The sequence below is a fragment of the Eptatretus burgeri genome, chromosome 15 (genome assembly GCF_056783735.1).
Source record: "Eptatretus burgeri isolate ZD-2024b chromosome 15, Ebu_testis_v1, whole genome shotgun sequence".
NCBI lineage: Eukaryota > Metazoa > Chordata > Myxini > Myxiniformes > Myxinidae > Eptatretus > Eptatretus burgeri.
The window spans coordinates 51,557,619-51,581,133 of NC_140975.1; the positions used below are offsets into that span (position 1 = coordinate 51,557,619).

General features: G+C 42.8%; 1 protein-coding gene across 3 annotated transcripts in view; it reads right to left on the bottom strand.

Annotated features, from left to right (window-relative positions):
- Positions 1-23,515, bottom strand: part of LOC147012155 (leucine-rich repeat and fibronectin type III domain-containing protein 1-like) — a 124,890-nt gene that overhangs the window by 63,891 nt on the left and 37,484 nt on the right. For 2 of the 3 annotated variants that reach the window (XM_085855880.1, XM_085855881.1), the window contains exon 2: positions 11,717-13,123. In XM_085855880.1, coding sequence (XP_085712006.1) covers positions 11,717-13,098 — 1,382 coding nt within the window. In that variant the 5' untranslated portion in view covers positions 13,099-13,123. Of the gene's footprint in view, positions 1-11,716; positions 13,124-18,386; positions 18,560-23,515 lie in introns of those variants that run through there. The other variant, XM_085855882.1, reaches the window with a different exon arrangement.

The window sequence follows — 23,515 nt, forward strand, 5'->3', positions numbered from 1 at the left end:
GTGAGCCAACGGCCATCCATATCTAGTGCCCAACTGTGTCTGCGGACGTCCTCCTGCAGTTGGGTCACTTCTTATTAGGAGGTTGGTCGCAGGATTTGCACTCCGGCCACCGTAAAACCCTTCATTCCGCAAAACGCAAAAACGCAAAAAAATCTGAAAACCCACTCCGTGGGAGTACCTCCTGTGCAGCTTCCCTTCGCAGGGCAGCTCACCGGATGACGGGATTGGGGCAAAGCCTTCGGGACCCCCAATCTTTGATAGGAGGGAAACCACGGGGTAACATCCCTGGGTCAGATTGCGGGAGAGTGTGTCGGAGTGGTGCTGAGGTGTCGTCCACCAGACGGCGGTCTCCTTGGACTAACCTGAGACGGTCCCTTCGGGTGGGTGCCTGGAATGTCCTATCCCTAAGAGAGGATGATCACCTGTCTCTGTTATCATCTGAGCTCAAGCGTTTGGACATCGGGATTGCAGCTCTCTCTGAGGTTCGGAGACCGGATTGCGGCGAGATAATGGTGGGTGGTTACACCTACTATTGGTCTGGTCGCTCTGATGGTTACCATACCCAAGGAGTTGCTGTAGCTGTGTCCAATAAGCTGACCCCAATGATAATTGAGGTAACACCGGTCAACGAGCGTATTATGAGATTAAGGATTCGTCACTCCTTAGGTGTCATTTCCCTGGTCTCTGTTTATGCTCCGACTGAGGCGAGTGATCTCACCGTGAAGGATGCATTCTACGCCACACTCGAGTCTGTGGTTGATCAGTGCCCCAGACGAGATACACTTCTAGTCTTGGGGGATTTCAATGCATCGACTGGAACTGATAGGGACGGTTATGAGGTGTGTGTTGGTCCCCATGGGTCAGGAACTATGAACCAGAATAGCACTAAGTTCCTTGACTTTGCAAGAAGTCATGGACTTAGGGTGGCTGGTTCATGTTTTCAGCGCCCACAAGCTCATCGCTGGACTTAGTATTCCAACGCTGGCGGTGTGGCAAAGGAGATTGACCATGTCCTCATTGACGGTCGTTGGAGGATGATCCAGAACTGCAGGGTGTACCGGAGTGCTCAGTTCCTCAATACTGACCACAGGCTTGTTGTAGCAACTCCAAAGCTGCACCTTAAATCCTGGAGAATGGTACCATCCCAGCTGAGGCTGGATGTTGCCAAGCTCAGGGATGAGAGAGTAGCTGAGGAGTTTGCGAACAGGCTGAGTGGACACTTGGGGGGTCTGGGTGCTTTGGGGGGTCCTGAAGAGTTGTGGAGCGCCTTCAAGACCACCGTCCTTGATGTTGCCGGTGGATGCCTTGGAGCTCACCGCAGGGCAAAGAAGAATTTTGTCTCTCAAGGGACACTGGATACCATTGACCAGAGTCGCAGGGCCAGGCTGAATGGCAGAGCTGAGCTGTTCAGGGAGCTGAGGCGTAAAACTGTACGTGCACTGAGGGTGGACTAGGAGGCCTATGTGCGAGGAATCTGTGAGGGGGTAGAGCATCACCTGTGGACAGGTGATTCTCGTCCCGCTTACAGGGGAATTCGCGCATTAATTTCATCCAAGCCCATCCCTCGGAGCACTACAGTTCGAGCAGAGAGTGGTAGGCTCTTGACAGAGGAGTCTGAAGTGAAGGCCCGCTGGGCCGGTTACTTTGAGCGGTTGTACCAGGCTGATCCCCCAACTGTCGAGTTGGACGTCAAGGGTGTTACAATCCCTGTTGCTGACCCTCGAATCAACTGTGGTCCACCTACGCTTGTGGAAACACGGGCTGCGGTGAACCAGTTGAAACGGGGCAAAGCTCCAGGGATTTGTGGCATCCATGCCGAACTTCTCAAGGCTGGTGGAAATGCTGCACTCGTGTCGTTGCATGCAGTTTTGTGCTCTGCCTGGAACACAGGCATCAGCCCAACTGACTGGAAGAGGGGCCTTGTTGTCCCTCTCTGGAAAGGGAAGGGTGATCGCCAAGACTGCAACAACTACCGAGGGGTGACGCTGCTCTCAGTGCCGGGCAAGGTCTTTGCTCGGATAATTCTCGATGGGGTTCGCCACCATCTGCTTGAGCACCAGCGTCCAGAGCAGTCAGGCTTTACACCAAAGAGGTCAACGATTGACCGTATCCTTGCACTTCGTGTCCTCACCGAACGCAGACGAGAGTTTCGGCAGGGGCTGCTTGCAGCCTATGTTGATCTCTGTAAAGCGTTCGATTCAGTGAATCGGGACGTCCTCTGGAGGATTCTTGGTCTTCGTGGGGTGCCACCAAAACTGATCGATCTTATGTCTGAACTCTACTCTGGTACTGAGAGTGCTGTGAAGTGTGGTGGTACCATCTCTGACTTATTTCCAGTTGTTACTGGAGTTCGTCAGGGATGTGTACTTGCCCCCACACTTTTCAGCACTTGTATGGACTGGATTCTCGGGAGGATGTCGGAGAGATCAAGTTGCGGTGCGTCATTTGGGAATGTCAAGATCTCGGACCTTGACTTTGCAGAATGTGCAGTCATCTTTGCGGAGACTTTAGACATCCTCTTGGGGGCCCTCGAGGTGCTGAATGAGGAGTCGGAGCCGTTGGGATTACGGGTTTCTTGGGTCAAAACTAAGATCCAGGCTTTCGGTGACATCTTGGATGCTGCTGTCCTGTCTGTGTCTGTTTGTGGTGAGGATGTTGAGGTCGTGGAGAGATTCACTTACCTTGGCAGTGATATTTATGTCTCTGCTGGCTGCGAGTCAGAGGTCAATAGACATCTGGGTCGGGCCTGGGGAGTCATGGATTCACTGGATCATGGGGTGTGGCGCTGCCGGTACCTGTGCGGGAGGACGAAAGTCCGAGTCTTCAGGTCCTTGGTACTTCCAGTCTTGCTCTATGGGTGCGAGACTTGGACTCTGACCAAGGATCTGAGACGGAGACTTAATTCCTTTGGTACCAGGTCTCTTCGGAGAATCCTTGGCTATCGCTGGTTGGATTTTGTGTCCAACGAGCGGTTGCTGAGAGAGACTCGGATGAGATTTGTTACCTGCATAGTCCGTGAGCATCAATTGCGGCTGTATGGACATGTGGCTCGTTTTCCTGACTCTGATCCTGCTCACCAGATTCTCTCAGCGAGGGAGTCTCATGAGTGGAGGAGGCCAGTGGGTCGACCACGTGCCTCATGGTTGCAACAGGTTGACCATCATCTCAAGGAGATGGGGATGGGCCTGGCATCTGCCTGGGGGATGGCCAGACGGAGGCCCCTGGAGTACCGGCGGAGTGGACGCAGTGACGTGCTGTTCTGGCACATGCTCCCATACCTGACCTGATTAAATAATGTTTTCTGTGGAACCACATAACCTATCGAAGCGAAACTTGGAAATTATAATTATCTACCCCCATGCCTGCCTATACGTTAAAAAATGATGATGTCACAAGTCACATGGTTTGGAGGCCATCTTGGAAGGAAAGACGCACCTTGTCCGATCAACACGAAACTTAACAAGCATAATCCACTTCCCCATTAGAAGGAGAATTTAAATTTATGTTGAAATAGGTCACATTGTACGGCAGCCATATTGAATTGAAAATTAATAACTTTAAAAGTCTTCTTCTCTGAAACGGCTGAACAGATCGAGGCGAAACTCCACATGTATGACTGCCTCTCCATGACGAACAAAAAGTTCTCCCCCCCACCCCCCTTTGATGTACGACACATCGTTTGGCAGCCATATTGGATTGAAGGGAAAATATTAATTAATGTTTACTCTGGAACTACTGCATCAATAATTAAATTTCTTTCTGATTCAAAGAAATTATGCAGCAGCCATGTGGAATGAAGTGTTTAAATTTCAACTAGATTGGTGCCATGGTTTGGCAGCCATGTTAGATTGAAGGATAAATGTTAATTAATGTTACTCTGGAACCACTGGATCAATATATGTGAACCTTAACAATTGTTATCTAGACGACATGTGCAACGTAGCTTTAAAATTTCAACCCGATCGGCCACACAGTTTGGCAGCCAGAATTATTTAATTATTTGAATCAGAACTTTTAGATATTTTTTTTCCAGAAGGCTCACTTGGCTGCACCTGCATGCGTTTGAGGGTACAGGAATAGCAATTCAATTGATACCGACAATTTCCCCAGGAAAAAGGACTAACTGCATACTTAATAAATAGATTGAACACTTTGTGCAACCCGGTTCGGAACTCATCAGTCCCGCGTTGTATCGAAGCAGGGCTGCATTTGTATCACTATTAAATAATGCTTTCTCTGGAACCACTTATCCTATCGAAGGGAAACTTTGCAACTATCATACACCACCACGTCTGCATATATGGTAAAATTATGATGTCGCAAGTGACATGGTTTGGCTACCATCTTGGATAGAATAACGCACCTTGTCCGATGAACACGAAACTTAACAAGCATGATCCACCTCCACATTAGAGGGAGAATTTAAATTTATGATGTAATAGGTCACATTGTATGGCAGCCATATTGGATTTAAAATTAATAACTTTAAAAGTCTTCTTCTCTGAAACGGCTGAACAGATCGAGGCAAAACTCTACATGTATGACCGCCTCTCCATGAAGAACAAAAAGTTCCCCCCTCCCTCCTTTTGATGTACAACACAACCTTTTGGCAGCCATATTAGATTGAAGGAAGAATATTAATTAATGTTTACTCTGGAACTGCTGATTAAATAAATGTGAAACTTCACAGTAATGATGGAGCACTCATGTGGAATGAATGGTTTAAATTTCAACTCGATCAGCCCCATGGTTTGGCAGCCATGTTGGATTGAAGGGGATATATTAAGTAATATTTACTCTGGAATCGCTGTATCAATATATGTGAAACTTCACCATTATAATCCAGCCGCAATGTGGAATGAAAGTTTTAAATTAAACCTCAATTTAGGTTTTCTCTCTCTTTTCATGCAATGTCCTCGGACTTTTGGAATGAAATTTTGCCTCAATAATGGGAATGGAAAGTATGCGGGGTTGACATTTTTTTCACCTTAACTTAATTTAACGTTATGACTTAATTATAGACATTTAAATATTTTTCACCATAACTCGACCACAGTTTGTCCGATCAGAAAGAAATTACCCTCACTAGATAACCTAGAGTAAGCTGTATTTACACATTATTTACCATGTAATCCACACCAAATATATACGTGTGGGGGCAGATGGGAACAATTGCCTGGGTGGCAGATGGACGGTTGTTCTTTCCGGATTATGCGGTTTTACCGTGTGAGACAGAATCTGTGGCGATGCTCACCACAACAGTCAGGAGGTGTGTGTGTATATACATATATACATATATACAGGGGGCTGCAAAAGTAGGTATACAGTAATGAAAAAACAAAATGTGTGCACAAAACGTATTTTATTGATTATACAAGCATATCAATAATAACATACCAATACTAAACATATCAATAATAAACATATTAATCTCGTATTAATGAATGAATTCTAGTATTAAATGAATCCTAGCACCACTATTATAATACTGGTAATACTGGTATAATCCTTACTGTATAAAAATTTTTGCAGCCCCCTGTATATACAGGGTGTCCCAAAAAAATGTACTCACATTTTGGCTCCTCATAACTCATTTAATTATTCATTTTTTTTCAGATCAAATTGACCCTAATAATGGCAGAATTACGACTAGGTTTTGAAGACAGAAAATTTATCATACTTTGCTACTGGAAGCACGAAAACATCATGGAAGTGCAAAGACAATTTAGAAGATATTTTCACAAAGATCCACCAACGCGACGCACCAGTGCACGCATCTGAGATATGTTTGCAAAAGATGGAACTGTGCATGATGTCCATAAGGAGCGTTCAGGAAGACCATGGTCATCAACCACCCCCCCCCCCCAAAGGAAAATCAATTGCTGGAAACCCTCCATCGATCCCCAAGGAAATCTGTACGACAAATGGCTCTTGAGACAGGAATCCCAAAATCAAGCGCCCATCGCATATTGAAGCGAATTAATTGGAAAAGTTACATTCCAACATTAATCCACGCTCTAAATGAAGACGATCCTGACCGGAGAGCTGAATTTTGTGAGTGGTACCTGGGCAAATGCGAAGAAGATACAGCATTTCCATCCAAAATTGTTTGGAGCGATGAGGCCAGCTTCAAGTTAAATGGCTCAATTAACCGACACAATTGCACCTACTGGGATCCTGAAAATCTGCATGTGATGATGGAACACCATTTAAACTTACCAGGGGTTACAGTGTGGTGTGGGATTTCAGCATTGGGCATCCTAGGGCCATTCTCTTTTGACCAAACTCTCACTGGGGATGTTTACTTAAACTTGCTGAAGGAATCTGTCGGTCCATGTGTCGAAGAGATATTTGGTGATGAAAAGATTTACTTACAGCAAGATAGAGCACCTCCCCACTACCACCGTGATGTAAGGGCCAATCTCGAAGCAACTTTTCCAAACAGATGGATTGGGCGAAGAGGTAGTGTTGAATTCCCTGCGCGTCATCCAGACCTCACTCCAATGGACTTCTTTTTATGGGGACATCTCAAAGATAAGGTTTACGGCTCAAAACCAGCAACAGTCGATGAGCTGAAAGAGGAAATTGAAAGACAATGTCTTGCAGTTCCAAATGAAATGATTCGTAACACTATTGAATCCATTGGTCCGCATTATCGGCTGTGTTTGGAACGTGATGGTCGTCAGTTTGAACATTTATAAACATGCATTTATCCACTTATACATTTAACCATTAATCTTGTTTCTAAGTCAATAAAAAACGCATTTATTATCATTTAAAGTGTGAGTACATTTTTTTGGGACACTATATATATATATATATATATATATATATATATATATATATATATATATATATATATATATATATATATATGTATACATATATATATATATATATATATATATATATATATATATATATATATATATATATATATATATATATGGCCAAATATATTGGCACCCTTGCATTTTTTTCAAGTAACTCAAAATTTTCTTGAAAAATATATTGAAATTGACAAAAGTATTTCATCTCCACAGTTCTTTATTTCACTGTTAAAATTTCAGAACCTTTGTTTTTGATCCAGAACTTAATATATCCTTTTAAATCAGAAAAAAATAAATAAATGGCATTGATAAAATTATTGACACCCTAAACTTAATATTTGGGAGCACAGCCTTTGGACAAAATAACTGCGGTCAAGCACTTCCTATAACCATGAATTCGCTTCCTTAACCTCTCTACTGGCAGTTTGACCCACTCTTCTTGTGAAACTGTTCCAGTTCTCCAAGATTTGAAGGGTGCATTCTCCCAACTGCTGTTTCCAGTTCTCCCCACAGGTGTTCAATGGGATTTAGATCTGGACTCATTACTGGCCACTTCAGAACAGTCGAGCATTTCGTCTTGAACCATTCCTGGGTGCTTTTCGAAGTGTGTTTGGGGTCACTGTCCTGCTGAAAGACGCATGACCTTCGACGGAGACCCAACTTTCTCACACTGGGTTGAACATTGCGCTCCAAAATACCTTGGTAATCTCCTGATTTCATGATGCCATGCACACATTCAAGGCATCCAGTGCCAGAGGCAGCACAACAACCCCAAAACATCACTGAACCTCCTCCATGTTTGACTGCAGGGAAGGTGTTCTTTTCTTTGAAGACTTCATTTTGTTTTCTGTAAACATAGAGATGATGTGCTTTTCCAAAAAGTTCTAATTTGATCTCATATGTCCATAGTACATTCTCCCAGAAGGATTTTGGCTTGTTCTGGTGTGTTTTGGCAAACTCCAGTCGGGCTTTCTTATGGCTCTCTCTCTCTCAGCAGTGGAGTCCTCCTGGGTTTCCTACCATACAACCCCCTTTCATTGAGTTGGCAACAGATGGTGTGAGTTGAAACTGTCATACCTTGTGTCTGAAGGTCAGCTTGAATCTGTTTGGCAGTTGATCGAGGTGCTTTCTCCACCATTCAAACAATCCTTCATTGCAATCTCCAATCAAGTTTTCTCTTATGGCCACATCCAGTGAGGTTGGCTACAGTGCCATGGGCCTTAAACTTCCTGATAACATTGCCTGTAGTGCAAACAGGAACATCAAGGTCTCTGGAGATGGACTTGTAGCCTTCAGATTGTCCGTGCTTGGCTCCAATCTTGTTTTTGACCTCCTCAGACAATTCTCTGGTTTTCTTTATTTTTCTCCATGCTCATTGCGGTACACACAGTGAGACAAAACAGCAGAATGACTCCTTTTCTCCATTCAAAATAGTTGAATAAGTAATTTTACATTGCAAGCACCTGAAACTCATCACAGGTGAGTTCAGTTCCAAAGTAAAGGAGACTCACCTGCATGAAATCTAATTATTTCTAACAACTTCCAAAAGGTGCCAATAATATTGTCCAGGCCATTTTAGGATTTCTGTGTTGAATAACCTTAGATTTAGTAATTCTTTCAGCTTGTTTTGTTTTGTTCGACTGCAAACAAAAGAAATACAGATGTGGATACCAAAATATTTTTTAAATTCAATAATTTTCTGGAAGAAATGGTGCATTATTTGAAAAGAGTGCAAGGGTGCCAACATTTTTGGCCATGACTGTGTGTGTGTATATATATATATATATATATATATATATATATATATATATATATATATATATATATATATATATACACACACACATAGACATATACAGTATATTCATATACATATATACATATACAGTATATTCATATACACATATATATATATATATATATATATATATATATATATATATATATATATATATATATATATATATATATATATATATCATTAAGGATAATATTATTTTTGAAAAAAATGCACAAAAACTGTCAAGTTAACCAAAAAAGCCAGGATTTTGGGGGTAAAAATGACTAAACGATTCATCATGATATCCTTACTCAAAATCAACAGAACCAACCATTTAAACATATCAACGAGATGGTATTCATAGAATACTTACGCCACACAGTCGTGAGAAAGACTTGGTGTGAGCCAACTCTTCTGGCTGCAAATTTGTCATTAAAAAAAATTTAAATTCAAATCAAAGGAGAACCAAGTAAAATAGGTACTGCATTTGAGTCATCAAAAGGAACACGAACAAACAAAAAGCAAAGATGAAGTCATCAGGAGGAACCTGGATAGGATGTGGGTTTCAGCTGATACTACTCTACCCTCAAATCCATCCAGGTGCAGCCAAATGAGCCTTACTTTAAAAAAAAAACGCATTCAAGTAATTAAATAATTATGGCTGCCAGACCACCAGACCATGATTCAGCAGTTCAAGAGAGGGAATTTTTTTTAATTTTTTTCCTTCAATTCAATATGGCTGCTAAGCCATGTGAGCTATCAAATATTCATGAACACCCCGGTATTCGCAGGGCTTGGAGAATGTGTCTGTGCAGTTTCCCCTCGATCGGTCTAGCCATTCTGGAGAAGAAGATTTTCGAAGGTTTTACGATTAAATCCAATATGGCTGCCAAACCACGTGACCTATGATGTCATAGTTGTGAACGTTTTGTTTCTCATGGATGGGCGGTCATACCTGTAAAGTTTCTCCTCAATCTTTTTAGCCATTTTGGAGAAGAAGATTTTTTTGGAATGTTTATTTTAAAAAAATTATATGGCTGCTGAACCATGTGACTGATGACATCATAATTATTTTTTTTTCCATTGACCTATGATATCATAATTATATTAAAACATTCCACATGAGAAGTCGCACCGATGGTGAAAATTTCATGTGAATTCGACAAGTGGTTTCAAAGAAAATGGAATTACAAAATGCAGACAAGCACATATACATGTACGTACGCACACATGTACGGGACCGATTGCTTAACCCCGTTTTTCGCCTTGAAAGGACGGGCTAAAAAGATATAGAGGGATGGAATCCATACCAAAACTAGAAAGAGCAATCAGAGATTGCAGACGCTTACCAGAACTTGTTTTGTGTGGTGTTTGTGTAGTTTTGTGTGGTGTATTTTGTGTAGCATTTGTGTATTGGTGTGTTACATAATTAACAAGGGACAAAATTAGAACTGCCACTTTATAACTGCTGACAGTGATGACCGGGTACCAAGACGTCCCGCTTTGATGCAACCCCGCTTTCATTGGACACCTGACCTTGACCCATGACCTTTTTCATTATTATTCAATTGACATGTGTGAACCTTTTGTTCCGAAAGGACAGGTGCAAAGTTTCATACCTGCAAAGTTTCACCTCAATCTGTTCAGCCACTTCAGAGAAGATTTTTGAAGGGGTTTTTTTGAAAAACAATATGGTTGCCGAATCATGTGACTGATGACGTCATTTTAAAAAAATTTTTTGGTTGTCCCTTTTATCCCCAAATGACCCTCAAAAATTTTCATACTGATCAGATGTAGCGTTATACATGTGCAATTATGACATCATAACGAAGGCACCTATGATGTCATAAAAATCACTTATTCCCCATGAGGAGTAGGCCTACTTGTGGTGTGCCAAGTTTCAATTATTTCCTTGGTGCAGTTTTAGAGAAACAGAGTTCCAAAGTTTTTATGTTTTTCCAACATGGTTGCCACACCACATGATCGATGACATCATAATTATGATTAACTTTTACGTATGACTACCTATCCATGAGGAATAAAGGTTCACACAGAAAACGTCATTGGTCTCATGGTTTGGCAGCCTATTGGATTTACCCTCAAACCGATAACACTCTTATTCTCCATAACGGCTGGACAGATCGAGGGGAAATTTCACAGAAATGTTCCACAAGCAATGGGTGTACAAGTTTGTTAGGCAATAATTGATGGGTCACATGGTTTGTCAGCCATAATGGATTGAAGAAAATTAAAATATTAAATAATGTTTTCTCTTGAACTGCTGAATCAATCGACATGAAACTTCATAATTATGATCTAGTAGTGGTAGGGAATACGTGTTTTAAATTTCAACTTGATCGGACATATGGTCTGGCAGCCATAATTATTTAATTTTATGACCTGGGTTCTTTATGACTTTTTATTTATTTATTTATTTATTTAAAGACTCACTTGGCTGTGCCTGGATGGGTTTGAGGGTAGTGGAGTAGCAGCTGAAATGTGAATCCTATCCAGGTTTCTCCTGATGACTTCATCTTTGCTTTTTGCTTGTTCTGGTTCCTTCTGATGACTCCAATGCAGGACTGTACCTATTTGGTCTTCCATCTGATTTGAATTGGATATATTTTAATCCCATTCTAAATTCAATTGAATAATAATAAAAAAAAAATCATGGGTCAGGATCCGGTGTCCAATGAAAGTGGGATTGCATCAAAGCGGGACGTCTTGGTACCCGGTCATCACTGCCAGAAGTTATCAAGTGGCAGTTCTAATTATGTCTCATTAATTACACAACACACCAGTACACAAATGCCACACAAAGTACACCACACAAAACTACACAAACACCACACAAAACAAGTTCTGGCGACTGTCTGCAATCTCTGATTGCTCTTTCTAGTTTTATACATGTTTTCTTTTTACTTGCATTTTTTTTTTTGGGGGGGGGGAGTTTTTTCAATGTTTTCTTTTTACTGGGTGGATTATTTTTTAAAGTTCCCCTGTACATATTGTACATATGCATATTCACTCCACATACCATTACACATACTCATTTATATACGAACATGCACAATCGCAGGGTTAATCATGCTGGTATAGAGCTAACCTGTAGGTGAGTGTTTCATCTGAAGAACAGTTGTACTGGACCTGGTACATTCGTACATTCTGCCCCACACTGCCACCCGGCCAGCTCACCACGGCTGATGTTGGCGTTACAGTCTTAGCTATTACCCATTTTTGCGGAAAAGCCTGTTTGTGATCCGAATTGTTAGTGGCTGCTGCAATATCTGATAGCCCGAGCTCATGGTCAGACTGATGCCTTGTGCCATTGGAAAGACGTGGTAAGTGTATGATACTGAGCAGGAAGGAGGCTGACGCTTCACCTGCCGGGTTAGATGCAACACACGTGAAGCGTCCATCATCTCCAGTCGTTACGACAAAGATCTCCATTGTGCCATTAGCATGTGTGTGTGTGCGAGCTGTATTCCTTATGACACGCTCTTCTGGTGAGAGCCAGTGTATCCGTGGATGTGGATCGCCCCGTGCTCGGCAATGGAGCTCAACCCTCTGACCTTCTAGCACAGTCTGACTTTGTGGTTGATATGTCATAACAGGTGCTTCACACACAAATTCTTCTTCTGGAATAGACCAAAAGTATCGGGCTGCAAGAAGTGGTGGGGAAGCACATGTCTCAAGGTCATCACGGCGTGTTAAACGTCGGAGCCACAGCAGTTCACAGTTACAATGAAGTGGATTTCCTCCAAAGCTTAGCACAAGTTTTGTTGATGTCCGTCCAGTTCCCTGGTTATTGTATTGCTGGAGACGTGAGAATATTGGATCAGGTGGTAGTGTCTGTATTTTATTGGATGTCATGTCAATCCGTGCAAGTTTGTACAGGTAAGAGAATGTTCCAGTAGCAATTAAATGGATCATATTATGGTCAAGACTGAGTGTGTGCAGTGATGTCATCTGCCTCACAGCCCCCCATGGCATTTTCCTGAGGTTATTATAAGCCAGGTCAAGGTCTTCTAGTGATGTGAGAAAGTCATCAAAAGCATGTGGTGAAATAGAGTTCAGCTGATTGTTGTTGGCAATGAGATGACGTAAGTTACGAAGACCACGCAGGCTGGTGTCGTTGATTACCGTGAGCCGATTCTCATCAAGTCGGAGGAAGGTGAGGCTCCGGAGATCCTTAAATGCAAACGGTGCAATATGACTTATGGTGTTTCGTGAGAGTGTCAAATCTACCATACGGGTCATGTTGCCAAAATCTCGGTGCCGGATACGAGTGATGAAGTTGTCAGCCAGGCGCAGTTCCACTGTGTGGCGTGCAATGTTTGTTGGCACAAAAAGTAGACCCATTTTGGCGCAAACTGTGCTTAACGAAGGAGACAGGTTTTGGCAGTCACACTGCTCTGGGCAACTCCAGGTAGAAGCTGCTATCAGGGCAGCCCCAACAGCAAGTATGCAAAGCAATGAGATCTTCATCCCGGATATTGCACCACCTGCTCACCTGCATGACGAAGGAAGAAGCACGAATGTAAGTCAGACCAAAAATGTTCAGGAGATTGACAGGTGAGATGAGATGAGATGAACAATCATGCTTCATTGCCTTGAAATACAGCACATCAGTTATAGGCCTCGAAAAAGATGTAAAGGAACCTGCCTGCCAAGGCCACTCTCTAAACTATGTTACTTTTAGTTGAACACTTTTACTATAACCAGAAGTGATAGATGTTTATTTATTGCAAGGACATTGCTATCATGCCGTAATGCAACAGTTGCCAAACTTTGGGGAAATGCTTTCCTGCATAACTGAACACATCTTGGTTGATAAGGTCAACTTTGTAATTGTATTATGCTATAATAGTAAACCTGGGGTCTTTAATATCAATGCTGCAGACAGTAGAGCTGGTTCACTGCTCCTCCAGATGAAAGAATGCTCCATAATGCGATACCTCTGTTACATCAGACAACAATTTGAGTGCGATGTCTTTTTAATGGGTATTAAACCTCGGACCTGATATTATCAGAGGAAAGAAAGATACCACTATCTCATTGTCCATAATACCAATTTCGATTTATTATTATTTTTATTATTATTATTGTTTTTTTTTTCAAGGGAAAAACCTAACATTACAGGCTGAGGTTTATAGGTGATTGACATTCATTGCCTGAAAGTAAATGTCACATTTCTGACATGTCTCTAGCATGTCATTGGAATGAAATGATGCACACAAATAATCTGCTTGATTACAATTCATCATATTTGATTTTTCTGTCCTTGTCATGTCATAATGTGATTATAATCTTTTAACTAACATGTTTTAGAGAGAAAACAAATCTAGTCTCAGATTGGCAAAAAAAAAACCAAACCACATATTGTTGGGAAGATGGATATTTCAAACTGAAGGCAGAACCAACTATTAGAGCTGCTCAGCAGACAAGTCTCAGGTCCAAAGTATTGACCACTGGGTGGTCTTCATTAGGGAGAGGGGCAAGTGGCTTTCTATCCCAGTTGAAGATCACTCACTGATGAAAAAGTCAGACTTGAGCCTTGCCTGCTGGGCAGCTATACGAGTTGGTGGTGCATTCATTTTTTTTTTAAATAAGCCAATCTCAATTCTTTATATATCCAAAATAATTAGACCAATCTTTCCTAAAAGGCCTCATCTTTAAGGAATGGTCGCGGTTCTAAAATAAAACAATTAATCTATCTTTGACAGAAACATGATCTCACACACCACAATAACAGACTCGTATACATAGGTATGTTTTCAAATCATTAGATTTCATTATTGCAAAAAAGAAAGCTGTTATAATACTTGATAATGGCACAACAATAGCTTGATTGAGAGGAATTGGAAACCAGTTGCGTAAGTTACTCATTAACCAAACTGGTTTTCGAGCTGCACATACAGGCAATTGTTCTGTTGATCCTGAGTTGGGTTAATTGACATGTCAACAAAGCAGAGCATCTGCATTCAGAGATTTTAACTGATTATCCATTAAATACGTAAAACGATCTTTCAGCACCTTCATGCTCAGTAACAACACAGTGTTTGTGTATATGTATATATATATATATATATATATATATATATATATATATATATATATATATATATATATATATATATATGTAAGAAAGTTTCGGACTGAGGGAGGGGAAGTGGTGCGAAAAGAATAGGAATATATGGATGATATTGGGGTTGCAAATGTGGAGGTTGGTCGAGAGGGGAGGGTGGGGTGGGAGAAGGAGGGGAGGAGATGCAGAGGTTGAAAAGATTAACTTTTGGAAAGTTTGCGCATTTAAAAGACGAGAAACACCAGATCAGTAGGGATCCGGTAAGTGGGCTGAGGGGGGTGGTCAGGTCAGGTATGGGAGCATGCGCCGGATCAGTGCATCGCTGCGTCCACTTTCCGCCGGTACTCCAGGGGCTTCCGTATGGCCATCCCCAGGCAGATGTCTGACCCATCCCCATCTCCTTGAGATGCCAATCAACCTGCTCCAACCATGAGGCATGTGGTTCGCCCATTGGCCTCCTCCACTCACAAGTTTTCCTCACCGAGAGAATCTGGTGAGCAGGATCAGCGTCAGGAAAACGAGCCACATGTCCATACAGCCGCAGCTGACGCTCAAGGACTATACAGGTAACAAATGTCATCTGAGTTTCTCTCAGCAACCGCTCTTTGGACACAAAGTCGGACCAGTGAGACCTGGTACCAAAGGAGTTGTCTTCATCTCAGATCCTTTATCAGAGTCCAAGTCTCACATCTATAGAGCAGGACTGGAAGCACCAAGGACTTAAAGAATCGGACTTTCAGCCTCCTGCGTAGGTACCAACAATGGCACACCCCATGATCCAGTGAATTCATGACTCCCCAGGCCCAACCCAGGCGTCTGTTGACCTCTTACTCACAGCATGCGGACACATTAATATCACTGCCAAGGTAAGTGAATCTTCCCATGACCTCAACATCCTCACCACAAATAGGTACAGACAAGACAGGCCGTCGCTAGGGGGTGGGGAAATTGGGTGCAATGCCCCCCCCATGGCGCATCTGGTTCCCCCCCCCACTTGTACGCCACCCATTTATGCTCTGTTGCACCCTGTGAACAACTTTGTGTTTAAGGACGAGCGCCCACTGTGAACTCCTTGCTGTTTCAGCGTTCACCTGTGTGAACTAAAACCCCTTATTCCAGATGTTCAACGTTGTGGATAATGCAGCCTTCTTGGATAAACTGTTCTTTAATAAACTCCTTCTTTGAATAACAGTCAAGAGATAAGTGTGCGCTTGTCAGCGCATCTCCAAATGCAATTGGCAAGACAATACAGTCCAAGGCCACAAGATAAAAGATAATAATGCAAGCACCAACGCCGGCAGTCAAGACGACAGACAGCCACAAGACCTCGTGTTGAATGTGGATGCTGTGGGTGTTTTTATATATATACTTATATATATAAAAATATAGATATAAAAATATATATATATATATATATATATATATATATATATATATATATATATATATATATATATATATATATATATATATATATATATATATATATATATATATATATATCATGGATCATTTAGTTTTAAGGAATAGCCAATCAACGTCTTCGATATGGAGGCCCTATTAAGCAGGTTACCTGATTGGTTGTAAGTTAGGTATAAATGTAATATAGTCATAATATGACAATATGAATAAGGAAAAGACATAAATTTACATGATTAAAGATGAAGTGCACCGCGTGACCTTCACAACCTTCCATCTTACAAAAGTAATTTTATAATAAAAATTAAAAATATGTGTGTTTGCAATCGTGCTTACATTTGAAATTATGCAGATAAAACCTGTTTTTGGTGCATGCATCATTTAATAAATAAAACCGTCAAATGTCGTGAGTCGCGAGATTAGTGACACGAGTCACGAGGGACGAGTCACGGTGACCGCTAGTTAGCAGCAGTAGAAAAAGACATGGATATACAAAAATGGTTAAGGAAAGGAAAAAGGTTGCGGTTGTGGTTGTGGTCAGCATCCGCCGTGGTCGGCTGGTTTGTACTTCTGATGTTTAAGTTAAATGTTGTGTTTGGTGCTTCGCATCTACCATATCTAGTGCTTTGTGCATAACCTTACCTCCGTGTGATTGACTGCTTTAAATGCGGACTTTGTGGTATCTTCAGGCTGGTCGTATTTGCTGTTGATAGTTTAACATGATGATCGCAGATCAAAGCCTGCTGTATCTTATTTGAAAGTGCACTGATTCCGGTGCCAACCTCCCCCATTTAGTCATTGTATCTCTGGTATATTAATTTTATAATGCCAATTCTTGACAACACCTTGTATAAGTGCACCTGAATTGGTGCCAATTGTCTAATCATTGAATATCTGCATTGTGAATGTGCCAGTTTGTTGCTGCTCTCCCGCATTCGAATCATTTTAGGCCAAAAACATCGGAACATATTAAATCTAGCTGAGATCAGTTTGGTTAGTATGCGACGCAACCTCAGTTTCGATGCGTCAATGCTGCATGAATACAATAGCATATCGGGTTATCAAAAATATTAAATATTATAATTGTGCCCTCCCTTCCAGTTCAAATGTCACCCTTAATACTGTGCCCTGGCGACGGGCCTGAGACAAGATAGCAACATCCAAGATGTCATGGAAAGCCTAGATGTTAGTTTTGACCCAGGAAACCTGAAATCCCAGTGGCTCTGACACCTCTTTCAGCGACTCGAGGGCCCCCATAAGGATATCCAGATTCTCCGCAAAGATGACTGAATAATCTGCAAAATCTTACGTGAGCCTCGACTTGGGAAACAAAAAAAATCAAGGTCAGAGATATTCACATTCCCAAACGATGCACCGCAATTTGATCTCATTGACATCCTCCCCAGAATCCAGTCCATACAAGCACTGAAAAGTGTGGGGGCCAGTACACACCCCTGATGAACTCCAGTAACAACTGGAAATCAGTCGGAGATGGAACCAACAAACCTCACAGCACTCTCAGCACTAAAGTATACTTCAGAAAACAAATTGATCAGTTTTGGTGGCACCCACGAAGACAGATAATCCTCCAGAGAGCATCCTGATTCACTGAATCAAACGCTTTGAACAGATCAACAGAGGCTGCAAGCAGAAAAATAACTCTGCCGGAACTCGGCAATAAAATAATAAAATAAATAGCTGCCGAAACTCTCGTCTGCATTTGGTGAGGACCCGAAGAGCAATGATACGGTCAATTGTTGACCTCATTGGTGTAAAGCCTGACTGCTTTGGGCACTGGTGCTCAAGCAGATGGTGGGGAACGCAATCAAGTATTATCCGAGCAAAGACCTTGCCCAGCAATGAAAGCAGTGTCACTCCATGGTAGTTGTTGCAGTCCTGGTGATCACCCTTCCCTTTCCAGAGAGTGACAACAAGGCCCCTCTTCCAGTCAGTTGGGATGATGCTTGTGTTCAAGGCAGAGCACAGAGCTGCATGCAACGACACGAGTGCAGTATTTCCACCACCACCAGCCTTGAGAAGTTCAGCATGGTTGGCACAGATCTCAGGAGCTTTACCCCCTTTCAACTGGTTCACCGCAGCCTGTATACACAGACGGAGGTGGTTCACAGTTGATTGGATGGCCAGCAATAGCGATAGTAACACCACTGACATCCATCCAGCTCAACAGCTGGTGGGTCGGCCTGGTACAACCGCTCAAAGTAACCGGCCCAGCGAGCCTTCACTTCGGACTCCACTGAAAAGAGCTCACCTTCCTCTTCTCTCACTGCAGTACACATGAGGGACAGGCTTGGAGGAACAGAATGCACGAATTTCTCTGTAAGCAGTTTGAGATGGGAGGGAGGGGCAGGGATTGGTGGGGAGGGAGTATCCGAGGAGGGGAGAGGATGCAGAGGTTTAAAATATCACGTTTTGGAAAGTTTGCACATTTAAAAGACGAGAAACATCCGCTCCTGGAGGGAGCAAGCAAGTGGGCTGTGTTGGGTGTGGTCTTGTGTACGTCCACACCATTCAGATTGTGGTATGTTAATGATCTTGTTCTTCTTCTTCAATGGCCATATTTATTCCCACCTTCTTGTGGGGTTGGCTGGGGGTTTGGCCTTGCTTGGCCCAAATATACCACAAACCAGCTGACCAGGCCTGTGTTCAATGAAGGTTACAGCAAGAATTTGTAATTTATTTATGGTGCCAGAGATAGCTTACCTTCTCTTTACAAAGGACACTGTGGCATCTTCATCATCCACAAACTAATGCTTGTACACATTAATTGGTGCCAGCAGCATGTTAAACGTCCATCGGAAGGACGGCGCACACATTGATGAATCACCCTGCCAGGAAAACACCAAGATGACAGTTATAGCTGGGTCAGGATTCGAACCCAGGCTACACAGCTTAGAGCCGAGTATGCGTAAATCAGGTTCATCCAGCCCCCGGGTTAATAATATTATTATTATTATTATTATTATTATTAATATTTTTATGCCCTTATCATGAAATTCCATCGTCATCGGACAGAATTGACAGATTAATTTGTGGGAATAATAATTTCGATGACAAATCTAACTTGGATGACATTGAGGTTGGAGTCAGGATTGGAGGAAGATGTGTCAACAATCTGAGTCATGCTGATGATGCCACTCTGTTTGCAGATAAGTAAAGAGGATTTGATGAAACCGCTACGGACAGCGAAGAAGGAAAGTGAAAAAGCTGATGTTTATTTTAACCTAAAAATGGGCAAAAACCCGGTCAACTGAGAATATCGATGTTCAGATCGGGAGTCGATCATCTGGAAGTAGTGGAAAAGTTTCATTTTCTTGGGTTTGAAGCAAGAAGTGAGTGGAGAAAGTGGAGGGGAAATTCATACACTGTTGGTGTTTGGGAGAACAGCATGTCAGGATTGCCAAAGATGCGACAAAACGAACCAAGAGGAGGTTGGGGAAAGTTGTGGTATTTCCAGTTGTAATGTTTGGATGTGAGTTATGGACAGTGAAGAAGAAACAAAGGAAGAATATTTGACCGTTTTGAAATCCAGTTTTGGAGACAAATGTTTAAAATTCAATGGACTGAAGAAGAAAAAACAAATCGGTTCTTGAAGAAATTTGACCACCTTGTTCATGAGAAGCACTGATGCTAATAAAACAGAAAGTGTCATACTTTGGTGAGACACCTCATGCATGGAGATTTCTATTTTTTTGTATACCTTGTCGAGGCTCGTGTGAGAGCGAACACACAACGCACAGCAAGGGGGGCATGAGACAAGAGAGGAGGGAGTGGGAAGAACAAAACAGTGGGGAACAGAGACATTAGGAGATCTGTGGAAGGGAGAGGAATGGGACGGGGAACATGGGGAATACAAGATGGACATTACAGAGACTTTCAGGAAGGAAAGGAGGGAATTCGAAGGAGGTGGGCTTGGGTGGATTATCGGGGGGTAGAAAAGATCGAGGATTTGGATGGGGAATGATAAGAGGTTGCGGTGAATAGTTGTTTTGAAGGCCTGGAGGGAAGAATGGGAATGAATAGAGTGAGGGAGTTTATTCCAAAGGCGGGAAAAAAGAGGAATGAAAGAGTGAAGGTGAGCAGCGATTTCTGATTTTGGTAGTTTTACCAGAAGGGGGTTGTTGGCGGATCTTGAGCACCCTGCGGAAATGTGGTGGGGACAAATTGCAGAGAGAGCAGGGCGGGGCGAGGCTGGAGAGGAGACGGTAGAAGACAGAAAGACCACCGACCAACCTGCGGTGATTGAGTGAGAGGCCCAAAGACTCAGCCTCATTGCGGGAGATGCCAATGATCCGAAATGCCTTGGTTTCTACAGCTTGAAGCCGAAAAAGGTGGGAGGCAGGAGCACCAGCCCAGAGGGGAGAGCAATACTCCATCAGGCTGTGGACAAATGCTTTGTAAGTGGTCAGGAGCTCAGGAGGGCCGAGTAAGGACTTTGCATGACAGAGGATTCCCAGTCGGCGACTGGCTTTGGAGGCGAGGTTTGAAATGTGGCTTTCCCAGGAAAGGTCATGGCAGATAGTGAGACCCAGAAGCTTGAAAGAAAGGACTTCTTCCAGAGGATTGTTGAGAAAGAGGATGGGGGGGGGTTCCAAATGGTCCTTTCGAAGAGACATAGTGAGAGTGTGAGATTTGTCTGGATTGAAAGACATGTTCCATGTGTTGGAGCAGTTTGTGATTTTATCCAGATCTGCAGTGAGGGAAGAAGCTGCTGCTTCCCGGTGTGAGGGATGACCGATGGTACGGCAGAGGGTGCAGTCATCACCAAAGAGATATAGAGGATTTTCCAGAGTCAGAGAGATCAGTGATGAAAACCAGAAAAAGAACAGGACCCAGAACGCTACTTGAGGAACTCCAGCCTGGACAGGAAAAGGGGATGAAAGAACTCCATTTAGGAGCACATGTTGACTGTGACAGGAGAGGAAGTCTGCGAGCCATGAGTGGAGATGGCCTTGGATACCATAGGAAGAGAGTTTGGTGAGCAGGACAGGGTGCCAGACTGTCAAAAGCACGTCATATGTCCAGGGATATGGCTCTGATTTCCTGTCTGGCATTGAGGACCTCCATCCATTGTTGGGAGAGCAGAAGCAGCATATCCAGGGTAGAGTGACCTGGTCTGAAACCAAATTGATGATCGGAAATCAATCCATTGGAGAAGAGGAAGGATTTGATGTCTGAAGCGATGATGGATTACATAACCTTGCTGATGATTGGGAGACGGCTGATTGGTCTGTAGTTGCAGGGATCTGTTTTTGCACCTTTTTGTGCAGGGCAGTGATGTTTGCTGATTTCCAAGCAGATGGCAGATGACCGCGAGCAAATGAGAGGGTGAATAGAACAGAGAGAGGTTGAACAAGAAGAGAAGAGCAGGCTCTGAGGACATGTGGGCTGATGCCGTCTGGACCGGTTGCAGAATCTGAGTCGAGGTTTGACAGCAAGCTCTCCATCTTGTCAGGAGAAAAGGACACAGAGTCCAGGGACAGTTGGGTGCGACTGGGTAAGGTGGGTAGAGAAAGTGATGGGTTTTGGACACAAGATTTAGCTGCAAACACCAAGTTTAGGCATTCAGCTTTTTCATGTGCGCTATCAGCAGTGTGGCCATTTGAGGTAAGGGAGGGGCTGGAGGGGGAACATCCACCAGAAACAAATTTTATTAGATGCCACCAGGATTTTGAGGAGGGAGAGAGGTTTGAGAGTTCAGACATGAGATTAGAAAGATGTTGTTTTCTGGCTCTCCTGAGGGTAGATACACACTTGTTCGGAGCTTTATGGAAGGAACTGAAATTGCTCTCAGTTGGGTTTGCTTTCTTTTAGGCAAAGGCAAGTTGTTTCAGGACAACTGCCTCACCACAAGCTTCAGTGAACTATGGGCGGGAGGAAGGGTAGGGCAACTGATGACGAGAGGGGATAAATCTGTGCATGAGGGAGAGAGTCTGATAACGAAAGGGAAGATAACGAAAGTCTGGGGAAGTTAATCATGCTGGTTATGGTTGAAGGAAGATGAGGAAGAGGCAGAACTTGCATGCTCTGGATGGATGATGTAACGGCTGCAACAAAGCTGTCTCTGACAGAGCTTCGGAAAGCAGTGCAGGATCCGGATGTTTAGAGAAATCTGATCATGAATGTCACCAGAAGTCAGTCACTGGTTATAATCATTATATATATATATTTTTTTTCCCCTTCTGGTAGGTGTGTGGATCAGCGACTCGTCGCCTATACACCGCCCATGTATATGTACGTCCAATTTTCTCCAAATTTCCCTCGGGCAAGTATTAAACAATGCTGGCGACCGTTAGGAAGAGGGTTATGCATAAAATAAAAGTCACAACTGGGCTGTAAATTGGCCACTTGTTATAATAATTATGGCTATAATCTTTTTTACTTTCGGTAGGTGTGTGGACCAGTCTCTCTTTGTCTATACACCACCTATGTGTAAGTATGTCCAATTTTCTCAAAATTTCCATCAGGCAAGAATTAAACAACCATTAGAAATTGGGTTATGCATCAAATAAAGATCAGAATTTCACCACTTGAAGCCCTGGCCAGGAGAAATCACATATGAGACCCCAATATATGTCATAAACAATCCACGTACAGTCCACATATAATGTGATGGATAGAAAAATCAGAGAGGCAATGGAATAAATCATTCATGTGCAAAACCCATTTAAGCACCTTATTGGGTAAAAGATCATTGTGGCCAAGCTGGCGGCGAAGTCAGTCGAGACGGCTCGGGTCCTCGTCTATGCTGGATGCAATAAGAATAGGATACCTCAAGGATGTCAGATTTCCTGCAAATTTCTTTCAGTATTGTGTTGAACAACAGTATCAACTGATTAAAAAGGAAATCATATGTTGGAGAGAATTGATGGAATAGTTTGTGGTTATAATAATTTTGACATCCTGTTGTTGTTTTGAGTGCAGCCTGCAGCTGCTGTTTTCATCATTGCTCAGAGCATGGCTGTGCCACTGAGGCAGTACCCCCAGTTTCCAGTAAGCTGGTACTCATTTTGCTGACCTCAGAATGATGACAGGCTGAGTCAACCCAAGTGGTGCTGTTCCAACAGTTCAGCAGGGGCTCAAACTCTAAACCCTAAGATCTTAAGCCAGCCACCTTAACCATTAAGTCAACACCAGGCTCATTTACCTTGTGTAGGTTTGCCCAACAAAACTCTATGATAAGCCATTCATACACCTTAACATGGAGTTCATCCAAGGCAGAAAACCTGCTTGGGGAGGGGGGGGCAAATTAAGTTGCTACAAACTCCACTGTGTGGCCCCTAGTGCCCCTGGCAAATTTGGTTGAGATTGGATAAGTAATGACCGAATGCATCGTGGTAGGACAGACAGATAGACAAACAGCAAATTGCATATTTTTGT